Raw genomic sequence first — 14,417 nt, 5'->3', positions numbered from 1 at the left:
ATTGGAGGTAACCACGTACTTTTCGAAGATAGTTTATCGACAATATTTGTAATAAGCTTTAAAATACAAAGCAATGTATGGCGTTCTTTTCCAAATTGAAGCTTAGTTATCTCTGAAAAATGCATGGTTACCCCAAATTTTCTTTTTGGACACCAAGAGCACTTGCTAAGTTCTGCTTTCTCCGCATAGTTTTGAACCGCGCGAAAATATCTCTGTATTAATAAGCATCGCCGATAGGAAATCCGAGTATCTCGAGATGCACCGAACGTATGCGCAATAATAATAGTAGGAAACGTCCTTAAGATGTGAAAAACTTCCACGAGGTTGATGATGTATTGTAAGTCAAACATTTTCACGGCAAAGGGTCGATAATTGATTGATAATACTATAAAACAATGTCAGGAGGTGGAAGGTGTCACACTACTGGATACTTTCTTTTGCGATTTGTTCTCAACCGATCGTTCCTAAGTAAATTTTGTATTCGGCTTATTCGTCGGCTGACATCATCGTCAATATTAGTGCTGTCTTTTCCGGTACCCTCCTCATCCGAGAACATGATTTGAGGGTCCTCTCTGGGGATTTCTTCGTTGCGTAAATTCCCCTCTGAATGCGGGAAACCATGGCTCTGCCTTTCAAGACTGAACCTGACTCTCTTCATAACTGGATTTTCATTGTTTGAAGCAACATTTGGACGTTTGACAGAATCATCAGTCGCCTGTTCATATGCACCATCTTTTTTCTCGACCAAGGGTGAAGACTCAAGCGCTTCAGTCTCGGCAACATCATCAGCAACATCCTCACAAGGGGGTTCTTTACTTAATTCCGGTAAAGGAAGTACACACTTTGCACCAGTAATTACCCTCAAAGTCTTTCCCAAAACCCCTTCAGCATCGTTTTTCTCTTTGTTTGTGCAATGTTCCCTGTGATTTAAATCTAGACTGTGGATCCTTTTGCTATAATGTACCTTGGGTAAGGCATCCATTGTTGCCCCTGTCAAGACTACCGCGTTAGTGGAAGGAAGTGATTCGTTGCTTGCTGTTGAACCGAGTTTTACGCTCTTACTTGCAACGATTTCATCCACTTTGGCAATCTCGTTCTTTGTGCCATGTGGATAGGAAGGCTCGTTTTGTTGGATCAGTGACAGACCTTGTTTGTTATGATCAAGGTCTCGCATCTTTTCAGTCTCTGGTGGTCTTGGCCCTTTAATTTGATCAACAAAACTATTCTTGTGTTTGAGCTGCTTCTCATTACCTCCGACGACCTCTTTGGAAGGGGCTACCACAAAAACTTCATTCTGAGATTTTTTGGAGTTCATCTGAAAGTATAATAAATATAAATGCATAATGCATCGTATAATTGTCCCAAAAGTGAGGTTTTTGAAAGTCTAGCGCAAAATATGTTATTCCTGAAAAATCCGAGTTCTCCTTAAAGAAGAACTCATAACATTTTGATATCTAGTTCATAGGCTTTATTACAAATGTAAATGCGATAGCTAAATGCAGCCCAACGAATAAATGGAAACAAATTAATTCCTGAAGTACTTTAAACTAAGATACGATTAAATGAATGAATGAATGAATGAATGAGTGAATGAATGAACGAATGATAACTTTAAAAATTTGCTGATAGTTCTATCCCAGATTGCTAATAACTTTTCTGTAATAAAAAATGGGGCCGGGTCACCGAGTTCATTTTTGAGATATAAGTAAAGACGAAATAAAGGGTGTTTTTGGAGAGCTTTCATGTTTCAATGGTAACCTATTACGTCACAATAGTGGGCGTATCTTGTTAAGCAATAATTGGTGTTCCATATGGTACCATAACATTGCTATTACGTGATACAATGTTGTAGTTATAACCCTTCTAATAAGAATCTCTTAACGCGGTGAAACTGGTTCGATCCACCGTAAGGAGGCTAACTACGTACAGTTCTTATCAAATACCCTATATTTGTTAAAATCTGTCCGAGCTAACGGAATATATTTAGAAAAATTACAAATTGCAGAATATCGGCAAAACCGTCTGAACGACCTTGACTCAGGTACCACTTTAAAATGTCAGGCAACATCATTTCCATAGTGGCAAAGAATAAAAAAATTTCCCCGAAGGAAAGTACAAATATTAAGGGATTTAGGCCAAAAATAGGATATATCTCCTGTCATAAGATGTGATGTTGCCATGGTAACGGCCATAATCCAAAAATTGACACCCAAAAAACAAACCTTATTATATCGGTACCTTTACTGGTAAGTCTCTACAAGGAAAACGTTTAGAGAAATTTATTAGGTTTCCTTTTGTTACTCGTGCCCTGTTGTGAGGGTATTCGCAAAATACTCTAGGGAGCCACCTTAAGTGTCAAGTGTATTTAGGGTTGGGGCACTAATTGGGAACATCGCTGTACAGAAATCAAATTGAATGAAGTCAGTTTTCTAAATCTGTAAATTGTGAGCTTGCGTGGTTATGAAGCATAATAAAAGCTAAATGCGCGACCTACCTCTAGGTTGTCATTAGTTTGGACTCCAGCAGACGTCGTTTGCGTCGCTTTATCTCCTTCTTTTTCCGTCTCAGCGATTTCCTCCACCAATTTCTTGATTTTTCCATTGAGAAAGGTACATTGTGTTTCCAAGTAATCAGATCGGTCAGTTTGATTTCTCAGCAATTGTTCGGCCTTAGAGAGCTGTTCATTTAATGAAGAAATTAGCTAAAATAAAAGAAAGGAAAAGTTGAATGAATGAACGATCCACTAATGAAAGGCGGGAAGTAAAAACTGATGAATTCCTGTTTGTAAAACAACTAGGGAATCAAACGCATCAAAGAAAGTCAAAAAACAAGTAATATTCCTACTAGTAACATCCGCATTCAACTAAGTCACTTACTTCGTCGTCTCCTAGTTCAGTTTGGCATGTTACATTTTTTCTTTGTTTACATTTCAGAGCTGAGTTCTCTTCCTCGGTAAATCTTATCTTTTCTTCTAACTCTTTGATCTTTTCGGTAAGCTCATTTCCTTTTTTTTCCAAGGCGTTTGTACGTTCTAATTGGCTTCTATAATCAGTCTCTGCTTGCATGATTTTATCCTTCAGGGATGAAGTCTAAAAAAACGACGAAAAGTTAATCTGACAATCTGAATCACCTTCGTGTAACTTAATCTGAGTTTGTGGATTCCGGAAGCTCTTTCTTGCTTTTTTTGTTACTGATTGATCTTATTCACTTGGGTTAGTGCTTTTTTAAAACAATTCTTCGATTTTGACGTTTTTAACTAAGTAATCGACCACCAGTAACCGACTAACACATAACTTGTAACAGCCCATAACGAGGAACCTACAACTCCGATACTAGGTCAGTGTAACGGCATTTTCGCAGATCAAGCTATTTTTAGCCGATTTGTTATATACGATTCGTCTTGCATGAGTGACCATTGTAAAATATCTTTTGTAAGAATTGTAATTTACCGGAAAGGTCCGGTTTACGCGGGACAATCAATTTAAAGATAACTCGGTCTGTAAAAACGCCGTTCCACAAATACAATGATGTTGTGCGCTCCTAGTTCATGTGCTCCTGCTTGTAGTATAAGCATTATGATAGAAGAAAGCGCTAGAGTTGTGCGAGCGTTCTTTTCTCTCACCCGTCTAACTTTCTAGCTCCACAACTCGAGCGCCTGCCAATCCTTGGACAGCTCAAGCCCAGGGCCTCTCTATTTTTTGCCATTATCTTTGAGATAACCAAAGCAAATGATGACCACTCAAAAATTAATTGGGTGGTAACATTATTTGGTAGGAGAGAAGTGGATTGCTCGGCGTTCGATTTTGGAGGATGATAAGTAAACTCCGCTGGTGAGTTTTTCTGCTGTAACACTCCGACTTCCCCCTCTCATGGACAAGCACATTACACTATGGTTTAAATTGATTCGTTCCCTTCACATTTAGCAGAGCACTTGTGTTATATAAGCTAGAGAATTTAAGATATGGTTTTTCCAAGTGGTGCTAAGTAGTGGCACTTCGCGAACTGTAGTCATCCATCACTCTCGTTGTCTCGAAGATAGTTGTCTCAGTTTATACTACATGAGTTGAATAAACACAATTGCAAAAACCATAAACACTCCATTATGAGCCTTTTTGGCTTTTTGAAGGTGAATAGTAATTGCTAATTAGCCTCAAGCCAACCAATCTGAGCGCGCGAAGAGCTTCATTTTCTTGTGAGGTGTCAGGAGCACATGACCAGTGTAGACCGAGTTATTTTTACTTAATTTATATTTATCCTAAAATTGTCACCCATTTGATCATAAATGTTATCAAAAATAGTCTAAAACCGCTTGATTTTGAAAATACCCTGAGATAGATTTGCTGTGGGACATTTTAGCACCTTACGATTAATACTAATTTGACAATAATGCTATACTAGTAGTAATCAAAGATTAGGAGTGCGTTCTCCGCCTGTGATAATAGTTGTCTGTTGCTGAAATCATTACTGTGAACGGCGGAGGTGTTACAGACATATAACATACTGACAAAGTCCACTATTGTTCTGTGGATTTTGATTTCCTTGCTTTATTTAATGCGATTCGATATGACCTTTGATGACACGTTGCGTGACGGCTCCAGTTTCGGTAAACTAGCAAATTCATGTTATTAAACGTCACATTTTCACTTTTACTGGTAATGTTTCAGCATGAAGGCTGATTTCTAAAAAGAATACTTGTGTTACATCTAGTACTCCGGGTATTCTGAGCTGGAAGCACAAATATCAGCTAACATCTGTAACCTTTGCTCTCGCGTTTCCGGCCCGTTTATCCGTGGTTTATGTTAACAAACTCCCGGAAAAACTCCGTGCGACTGGCAATAATTATTATTTCCGCTGATGAATAAAATAAGTCAGCATTTACATTGCTCTTCCTTAGTTCTGGCTTACTCTTATAGGTCTTGGCTTCAGAGTACTCTTCCATCGATTCAATTTCGACCTTCGCTGAGTACAGACTAAACAATTTGTGGCCACTGGAACTATATATTAAAGTCAACAAATGTAATCAAAATATAGCCAATGAAATATGGCTGTTCCCACGCGTACGGTTAACATACCAAAGCCAAGGCGATTCGTTGCAGCTGGAGCATCTCGCAAAAACCGACTCGAAATCCTAACTCGAAAATCCAACTCGAAATCCTAACTCGGGAGTTAATTTGTCTCATAATAAAGCTGAACTACTGTAATAAGACGCACGTATTTAATTTCGTAAACAATTTGCGTGACGCTACGGACACAGACTCGCCGGCGCGTGCTTTATAAAAATAAAAACTATTCCTTCCAGAAAAATCATATAAATATTATCGGCGCATCTTACAAACTTCGAATGAAGATCTTGTTTTTTTTAACGGAGAGCACTTTACCGTTTGAATCAGCGAATTAAGCACGGTAGAACCGAAGATGTGTTTTTTTTTTTCGTGTATGCCGTGACATTGCACAGTGCTCTCTCGCCGGCAAGGGCCTTAGAAAAGCAAACTTTTCCCTCGCCATTTCACATCGCTGTAATCAAAATTCAAGGTGTAAAAATAAGAAATATTTTAGCTTGTATTTTAAAAATAATTTGTGTTAGCAATATTCATCATATTATAGGCTTGTTAGGTCCCTGGGTGTTTTTCGAAAATCGCTAAAGTACATCTACCATGAAAACTCAAAACACGTCGTCTTTCTCTGGTTAAACAGAAAAATCCAGCGTATCGAGGCGTATTAATTAATCCTTTATACCACAAAGGTAATAAGCCGTTGGAGCAAGAAAATTCGGTCTTATTCTCAGATCAAGTGGGCGGTTGAAAAAGGCAAACAAAAAATCAGGTATGATCCTAAAATAGATTGGCGACGCGCTCATTCACAGGCGGTGAGCGGTGAAAGGAAAATGAAATGGAACGTCATCGCGGAATGTCATTACTTTTACTTGTAATTTATAAATGCAACCGACGAAGGGTTTAAATAAAGTTTGAACCTTCCAACACGTCCGACAAACAGCGAAGCACGAGGCAGAATGATAAAGCTTGAACCTTCCAACACATCCAACAAACAACGAAGTACGAGGCAAAATGTTTTGCGCAACGAAATTGTGACGTCATTCAAAATGGCGCCGAAAAGTTGAACCATGGAACGAAAAAACACGGGTCAGCTTTCGCTTGTGTGCACAGGGAACCTACACGATAACAGGCAACCCAGAAGATTAGGAAGCGTTCTGTCGAACGCAAATACTTTTATCTGTTGTCTTTTGTAAAGATGATTATAACAGTGAGTGTATCAAGCCTGCAGGACACTAAAAACTACGGGGGAAAAGGTCAACGTACTCATTATCCTCAATGGATAAAAACCATGATATTAACGTGAAAAGTAATGCATACTAGAAAGCAGAATACCGAACCGATCGCAACAGTCTTATCTGATAAACACAACAAATTCTGTCGGTGAAACTTCATGGAAAAGGTAAGATTTGCGGGAAATGAACATTTCTTGTATCGAAGGAGGAAACGTGTTTTTCAAAGCTGCCACAAGTGGAAGGAATTAGTGATGGTAGCAGGCGACGAATTCTTAAAATGAGCCCTTCCTCTGAAAAGGGACGAGATCTCCAGATTCTTTGCGGTCTTAAAACACGTTTGTCGATGTAACGTTAGTCAGATAACTTGATAGAAAGAGTACCGTCTGAATTGAGATTCACGCGGGGAAATCGCTTATCGTCCTTTTTCTTGGGGTATTTTGCCTTTTTTGTCACCGATGCCAAGTGTAACAGAAGGTGGCTATGCCGAAATGGGACGGGCACTTTACAGAACTGTGAAATCAGCGGTGACTTGTACATGCACGATTTCCAAAAAATCATGTTGGATTAATTTGCCTTGCAAAAGGCCATTCTAGAATTGCGTAGGGAACCGGGGCGAGTTTCAAATTTGAACCAATCGATAACTTGATACCATCACATAAAAGATAACATTGAGATTCTCTAAGTTTGGTGCTTTTTGGTCGAACAGAGACCGAGTTATCGATTTTAAAACATAGTTAAAAGTCCATACAAACGTCTCTAATTTTGAGGCTGCATCCCTCAAAACCATATGAACTCTTTAAAAAAATTATCAGATTTGGGACAACTGGAAAATCGTGTCATGGACCTACTATTTGGAAACAGGTGACGTGAAAATCACTTTGTTTGCCTATTTTTATGAATATTACAGAAATCGTAAAAAAATAGGAGTTTGTATGGTTTTGGGGGACGCAGCCCCAAAATTAGAGACGTTTTTATGGATTTACATTATGTTTTTAAGTCCTTAACTTGGTCTTTGTTCGACCTAAAAGCGCCAAACTTTGACAGATGGCCAATCTCAAAGTTATCTTTCATGTGATGGTGTCAGTTTATTGACTGGTTCTTTTTTTTTAACTCGCCCCAGTTCCCTGCGCAATTCCGAAATAGTACTGAATGAATGCTACCCTTAATCAGTACGGGAACCACAAACAAGTCATATTATCTCTAGCACGGTAAGTTCACATATCGCCTCGAACAGTTTGAGCTTTTCAAGATTGAACTGCCATAGAATTTTAGAGAATACAGTCTTCCTTACCCCTTTCACCGCCATAAATGCAAATTGACACTTGTAGATTTTACTCTGTCTAACGCCAGTAGATTTTACTCTGTCTAACGCCAGACGATTTTACTCGTCAATGGGGAAGCCCTCGGCGGTGAAAGGGTTAAAGAAATCGTAACGCATATTAGTGCGGTATAAGGCTAAGTTAAAGATTGAGTACTTCATTTTCAAAGCTGCTCTTTAGTTGTTTGTTGATTTCTCTTTGTGAGTGATAGCTTTCCTCGGCTTGGGTCAGCCGCCTTTTTAATTCATCTTCCTCATTCGTCATGGCTTCTATTTTAGTCTTTTGTACCATGTTTTTTTCTGACCAATTACTATTTAGTTGCTCCAAAGAATTGTGTGCCTCTGACAGGGAATCGTACTGTTTTTGGAGATCTCCAAGACGACTTTCAAGAACTTGTTTCTGGGGAGAAGAAAAGCTAAGATTAGAGATCACCACATTCAACGTATTCACAAACTGACTCACGATCTTTCTTGTGTTAATTTTTATTTTTTTCATCGCTTAACGTTCAATTTAAATGCACATTATCCCTCAAAACACTTATTACATTATAACACAACAATGCGTCCACGATGCTGAGGTTCAGAACACGACTAATTTGAACTGTGGAACAGGGAAACAAAGGCACAGTATGCTGGGGAACAAGGCAACATAAACCATTTTAGGGATAAAGGAGCTGAGAACACCGAGTTTAGAATCAAATATATGAAAATCTAAGTCAAATCAAATGCGCGAGATAAAGGATCTTGCACGCTTTAAACGTACGATATCGTAAGACACATTTTACGTCGCTAGGGCAAATTTTTACATAGCTTGTTTCGTATTATGATGTAGTAAATCCTGATTGTTACTAATTATTACTATTGCTTTTAAATTTCCTTGACATAGAAACTAGATTAGTTACGTTTGATAAGAGTCTATAGCAATTGATATACGATTGTCAAATAATTTTTAGCGGTAAGTTATACCGTAGCTTATTAGTCGTTTTAACATTTCTACCTTGTAATTCTTACACGGAATTCTGCAAAGTGGATTGATTAATTGGAATCAATTTTGGGAACAAGGAAACAAAAACAGACCCCCCCCCCCCCCACCCAACGCCCTCGATGCTAAATATGTGCTTAAAAGCTACCTGCTGCAACAACTCCTCCTTGTGACATCTGAGGGTGTGTTCCATCATCTTCTCCTCTTCTAGCTTTTTGTCCAAACTTTCTTTTAGCATCTTGTTTTCGGTTTTAATCTCGTCCAATTCAACGTGGACTGCAGCCTCAGTCTCCTTGTGCTTTATAATGGACTGAACATGACGATCAAGCAACTTGTGTGCTTCCGCTAATGATTCCATGAACGTCTTCGTGATGTAAAAATATATATCAACTGTTAATATACTGTTATATTTAAAGTTCATAAAGTAATTCAATTAAACCCAAAAACAAAGCAGAAAACATAACAGTTAATCGACATAACCGACAAGCAGGTTTTTGAAAACTGGACATTCACATTCTGTTCGTTAGTCTGTGTATGTATCGATATTCGAGCTGATACTAGGAATCAAACGAAAAGAATGACTTTGAGGTGAATTTTTTTTACCATTCAGATAGACGATACTTGTTATTCTTGGGATAAATAAGTAAACTAAGTATACCTACGATATCGTTAAAAAGCCAAAGAGCAGTGTATTTTTGCTTTTATAGAAGGAAACAGGTTAGCTAATCACCCTGCCTTGCAGTCTTAGACTGAATCACGAAGTCATTTACCCCGGAGCACAGGACCACAGTCTGCAACTGTTATTAGCTGGAAGTCTATTTTAATGAAGAGGAAAATTCGAAGTACCCAGGGAAAAAACCCCTAAGTAGGACACTTTGTCTTATGTCCAGAAATGCAAGTAACTATATGCAAGCCCAATTTTGATATCCAACATGAAGTGTCCCTGGGGTGCAGGGGTGGTGCAGGTATGGCGAAGTGGTGAGAGCACTCGACTCCCACCAATGTGGCACGGGTTCGATTCCCAGACTCGGTATCATATGTGGGTTGAGTTTGTTGGTTCTCACTCAACACTGCACCGAGAGGTTTTTCTCCGGGTACTCCGGTTTTTGCGTTAATTTGTTGATTTCTGTTTACAGTGTCCCAATTAGTATCCCCAATTAGTTCCCTTAAGTCTAGGCATTTCCTACCTATTTCTCACAATAAGGTAAGAGTAAAGGTTCTCCGAGTGTTATTTTTAGGTCAGGGTAAATGCAGCTTTATCGTTCAAACGCGGCCTTACTTGAGGAGCAGCATTTAGGGGTCATTTTGCGACGTTAACACGAGTGATGAAGAGCAAGGGGACACTCCGAGACGCTTATTGAAATGGGCTCGAATCTAATAAATTTCATTTCTGGGCATAGATAAGCGACATAAGCGACGTACCTCCTCAGGAGCTTTTGTAGCTCGACGCATCCCAAGCAACGAACTAACAGCTTACAACTGTGTTAACTTTTGACGGAGCAAATTTTAATCTTACATGTAGCTGGGCACGGACATCGAAATGATGGTATCTGTGCAAGCTTTGATTCGGTTTGTGAATTCGCTGATATGATAGCCCACCCTATGTAAATATTTGTATTCACTTAAGAATGGTGATAATAGTAAAAGAAAAGGGCCGAGTGCGACGCCTTTAAGAAACGCCACCGTGCCGAGCCGATTTTTGTCTCGAGACTTGCATCGTATCACTTTCAAACCGAGATTTTGAACGTTCTCTTTTGTATCATTTATTCGATAATCCATCCAAAATAAAGAGCAATCGCCTTTATCAAGTGGCAATTTCCAAGACCAAACAGTAACGCCTACGGCTGACGATTGGCCGAAACCAAGTCTACGTTACATTTTATCTCCCGTCGCGGAGAGAATTGTTGCTCTCAAAAAAATTGCACGCGGCTGTATGTCCTGCCGCCTCGCCTCTTTTCTGGGCTGTCTCGTTAGCAATAAATAAATAAATAAACTTCTAAATCAACAAGGATTTTCAGGTTCAATGAAGCAAAGGATTAAATATTAACAAAGTATCTTGAAATTGCCAAACTGCCGATAAGAAAACCAACTGGGCTTTACAAATACAGCCAACAAGTTAAGCTCCAGCTCCATCTATTCGTCAGAGCGAAATTTAACATATAAACTCTGTGTTCTTACCAATGGACCATGCCTTCGCCTCTAAAATATTTTTACCTTGTTTTCTTTTCTTGTCTCTTCCAGTTGCCTTTGTGAATTTCGGCACGCCTCTGTTTGCTGCAAAGGAATTTTTCTAGCAATTATTATTTCTGTTTTTTTTTATAATGAGAGCAAATATAGTCAACCCGTTAATCATTGAGCCCTAGCAACCTTGAAAGTTACAAAAGTACTAGTGATGAAATGGTATATGAAATGAATCATATATGAACTGCGGATATGAAGTCAAGTGAAGCTATGATCTTCGCAGTTATGAGCGCAATTTTTGCAATTGCGTAGAGAAGCCTGAAAAATTCAGGACTTCAACGGGGTTTGAACCCGTGACCTCGCGATTCCGGTGCGACGCTCTAACCAACTGAGCTATGAAGCCACTGACGTTGGGAGCTGGTCATTTGTGGGTTCTAATGGTCCCGTGAGGAATAAATCAATGATGAAATGGTATATGAAATGAATCATATATGAACTGCGGATATGAAGTCAAGTGAAGCTATGATCTTCGCAGTTATGAGCGCAATTAGAACCCACAAATGACCAGCTCCCAACGTCAGTGGCTTCATAGCTCAGTTGGTTAGAGCGTCGCACCGGAGTCGCGAGGTCACGGGTTCAAACCCCGTTGAAGTCCTGAATTTTTCAGGCTTCTCTACGCAATTGCAAAAATTGCGCTCATAACTGCGAAGATCATAGCTTCACTTGACTTCATATCCGCAGTTCATACATATATGATTCATTTCATATACCATTTCATCATTGATTTATTCCTCACGGGACCATTACAACCCACAAATGACCAGCTCCCAACGTCAGTGGCTTCATAGCTCAGTTGGTTAGAGCGTCGCACCGGAATCGCGAGGTCACGGGTTCAAACCCCGTTGAAGTCCTGAATTTTTCAGGCTTCTCTACGCAATTGCAAAAATTGCGCTCATAACTGCGAAGATCATAGCTTCACTTGACTTCATATCCGCAGTTCATATATGATTCATTTCATATACCATTTCATCATTGATTTATTCCTCACGGGACCATTAGAACCCACAAATGACCAGCTCCCAACGTCAGTGGCTTCATAGCTCAGTTGGTTAGAGCGTCGCACCGGAATCGCGAGGTCACGGGTTCAAACCCCGTTGAAGTCCTGAATTTTTCAGGCTTCTCTACGCAATTGCAAAAATTGCGCTCATAACTTCGAAGATCATAGCTTCACTTGAAAAGTACTAGTGTTGATAAAAATAAAATTACGATCATGACCTTACTACACCAAACATTATTTACCAACATAAGTCTACAACTTATATACAATAGTGTATAACTAATACATACTCAACTACGCATATTGCAACTAAGAATATAATAATCAACTATTCATATTGTGTCGCTTAAAGCCCGGGAAAACGGCTTCAATAGTTACTTCAACATCCGTTCGATTTTGTTGAACAGCGATGTTCAATCTTTGCTCCTCCCCTTCAACCTTGTTGAAACATGTTGAATCGATGTTGAATGAGTTTAACAGTGTTTACGCTTTGCTTTAATAACCATTCAACATTTCGTTTGTCATCGCGATATTGAATGAGGCCGAAGCCGTTTGCCCGCCTGTTTCAACGTACTAATTGGTCTCTTAATGACGTATCCTATTCGCGTCCCCAGAGCCCTCCGTTTCTTCTGATCACGTTATCGGCAAAACGAAAGGCTCTGGTCGCACCAAAAAAATCATTTTTTTTCATTGGCGGACATCCGGTGTTGGTTGCGACCAGAGCCTTTCGTTTCGCCGACCACATGACCAAAAGAAACGGAGGGCTCTTAGGAAGAGAATGGATGTATCCGTGTCCGTCTACATAGTAATTTCTGAATCAAATTTTGATGATGTGTTGAAGCCGTTTGTCCACCCCAGCAGTCAACATTGTTCAACAAATCGAATAGATGTTGAAGAAAATGTTGAAGCCGTTTACGCGGGCCTTTACAACGACAAAAAAATTACTCACTGACTCACGTCCCCATTTAATCAAGCAGGTTAAATGCCGGCCAGTTTGGCCAGGGAAATACAACTTTTACTTTACAGATAACTTGGTAAAAAAAAACAAAAAACAAGAAAACAAAATTATCGGACCTGGTGGGAGATTATTCTTTTTCCGTTGGTGGGAAATTTGCATGACTAGGAAAACAAAATTATCGGACCTGGTGGGAGATTATTCTTTTTCCGTTGGTGGGAAATTTGCATGACTAACTTGGTAAAAAAAAAAAAAAACAAGAAAACAAAATTATCGGACCTGGTGGGAGATTATTCTTTTTCCGTTGGTGGGAAATTTGCATGACTAGGACTAAACACTAGGATGGTTTCCTGGAATTTCTAGCACAGGAAATTCTCCATTGATAGTTAATTTGCTTGATGCCATTCAGGTGGGGAAATATTACTTTTGATATTTCGGGTTCATCTGTACATACATCTACATAGATTTCCAATTAGGTCATGCTTATAGGCTCACTGCCGGTTAGGTTTGCGGTAAGAAAAAATTTTGGGTACATTGGGCCTCCGGCCTTCAGCCACGTCACAATCTATTGTTTTGCCAGATTTTATTGTCCCGGAAAGCCTCTTACTCCTACGACTCACCCTTTTCTCAGTATTCATTTATAGCTTCCCCTCAACCCTGCCATTGGAGTTTAATTCCTTTCCTCTTAAGTCCCTCCCTTTTTTATAATTTCAGAGAAATTTTGATTCCAAACATACCATTTCCAGCTCCCTCTCCGAAGCACTTTCGCGGTTAACCGTGTCTTGAGTCTTGGAAGCCAAGGAATCTCTTTTCTGAGAAATAGTTGCTTTTAAAGCAACAAGCTCCATTGTTTTCGACTGAACATCCTTTTTATACAATTCCAACAAACATTTCTGATGTTCATTTGTGTATGTTAGCTTTTTATGAAGACTGCAGACAGCGGAAACTGCGAGGAAAGTAAACAAGATTAGCTATGAGATGATTGCTTTCTATTTCATTTTTGAAGCACACTCTTATAACTTTACAACCGTTTCAGAGCACAAAATTAATTGTCTCTTTCAGTACAGTTATTGGAAGTTACATACAGTTTGATTCCGTTCTCTCCACGAGATCAGCCAGTTGTGTGCAGTCATCCAACGCCTTTCTACTGAGCTGCTCCAGAGCAGTCATTTGGGACTCATAGCTCTCTCGTGAAGAGTTTTGTAATTGAATTACCCGGTCCTTTGGAGGAAAACTATGATTTAGAAATAAGCTGAGACCCCTGTTTCAAATTATCGGCAATTTCAACAAGCTCCCAGCCATACTAGCCTCATAGTCAAGTTTATCTTCCAATGTAGATACCGGGAGAAAAATAGGCCCGCGAAGCATGCACGTGCCTGTATGTGTGTAATATACATCAGAGGAAAGAACCGTTTGACAATTTTACAGCGTAGGCACTCAAACTGCAAACATTCATGGCGTTTTTAAAACTATGTGACTTGACTATTTGACTTACTTGACTATTGAGTTAATTATAAATTTCAGTTTAAAGTGTCCCCAATTAGTGCTCCAGCGCTAGAACGACTAGGCACTTAAATATAGTTCCTTTCCTTTCCTTTTGTCTGAAGAATCCAATGAAAGGCGAGTACTAAGATATTT

At 39.3% G+C, this 14,417-nt stretch overlaps 2 protein-coding genes across 3 annotated transcripts in view; both read right to left on the bottom strand.

The window, feature by feature from the left end:
• Nucleotides 1-6,208, bottom strand: part of LOC138002995 (uncharacterized) — a 6,511-nt gene extending 303 nt beyond the window's left edge. Inside the window, exons 1-4 of one of the 2 annotated variants that reach the window (XM_068848944.1) lie at nt 5,073-6,208; nt 2,877-3,089; nt 2,495-2,701; nt 1-1,315 (exon numbers count right to left, since the gene is read on the bottom strand). The exon at nt 1-1,315 is cut by the window's left edge and continues 303 nt beyond it. In XM_068848944.1, coding sequence (XP_068705045.1) covers nt 416-1,315; nt 2,495-2,701; nt 2,877-3,089; nt 5,073-5,180 — 1,428 coding nt within the window. In that variant the 5' untranslated portion in view covers nt 5,181-6,208 and the 3' untranslated portion in view covers nt 1-415. The remainder of the gene's footprint in view (nt 1,316-2,494; nt 2,702-2,876; nt 3,090-5,072) is intronic. The other variant, XM_068848945.1, reaches the window with a different exon arrangement.
• Nucleotides 6,209-7,746: 1,538 nt separating this feature from the next.
• On the bottom strand, nt 7,747-13,949 carry LOC138002271 (rho-associated protein kinase 1-like). The gene is made up of 5 exons (XM_068848340.1): nt 13,865-13,949; nt 13,517-13,725; nt 10,801-10,860; nt 8,735-8,950; nt 7,747-8,004 (listed from the first exon to the last, which is right to left on the bottom strand). Exons 1-5 carry the CDS (start codon nt 13,947-13,949, stop codon nt 7,747-7,749), a joined length of 828 nt encoding a protein of 275 aa, XP_068704441.1.
• Between the last annotated feature and the right edge of the window lie 468 nt (nt 13,950-14,417).

Source organism: Montipora foliosa, chromosome 5 (genome assembly GCF_036669935.1).
Source record: "Montipora foliosa isolate CH-2021 chromosome 5, ASM3666993v2, whole genome shotgun sequence".
Taxonomy (NCBI): domain Eukaryota; kingdom Metazoa; phylum Cnidaria; class Anthozoa; order Scleractinia; family Acroporidae; genus Montipora; species Montipora foliosa.
The sequence above is the reverse complement of the archived record's forward strand: the minus strand, read 5'-3'. Positions and strand labels throughout refer to the sequence as shown.

Excerpts from the sequence above, each read along its gene's own strand:
- LOC138002271 (XM_068848340.1), bottom strand. The coding sequence starts at position 13,949 with ATGACTGCTCTGGAGCAGCTCAGTAGAAAGGCGTTGGATGACTGCACA. Across the intron at positions 13,726-13,864 it reads GGAGAGAACGGAATCAAACT|TTTCCGCTGTCTGCAGTCTT; the intron begins GTATGTAACTTC and ends CTTTCCTCGCAG. Across the intron at positions 8,951-10,800 it reads AGACAAGAAAAGAAAACAAG|ACGTTCATGGAATCATTAGC; the intron begins GTAAAAATATTT and ends TACATCACGAAG.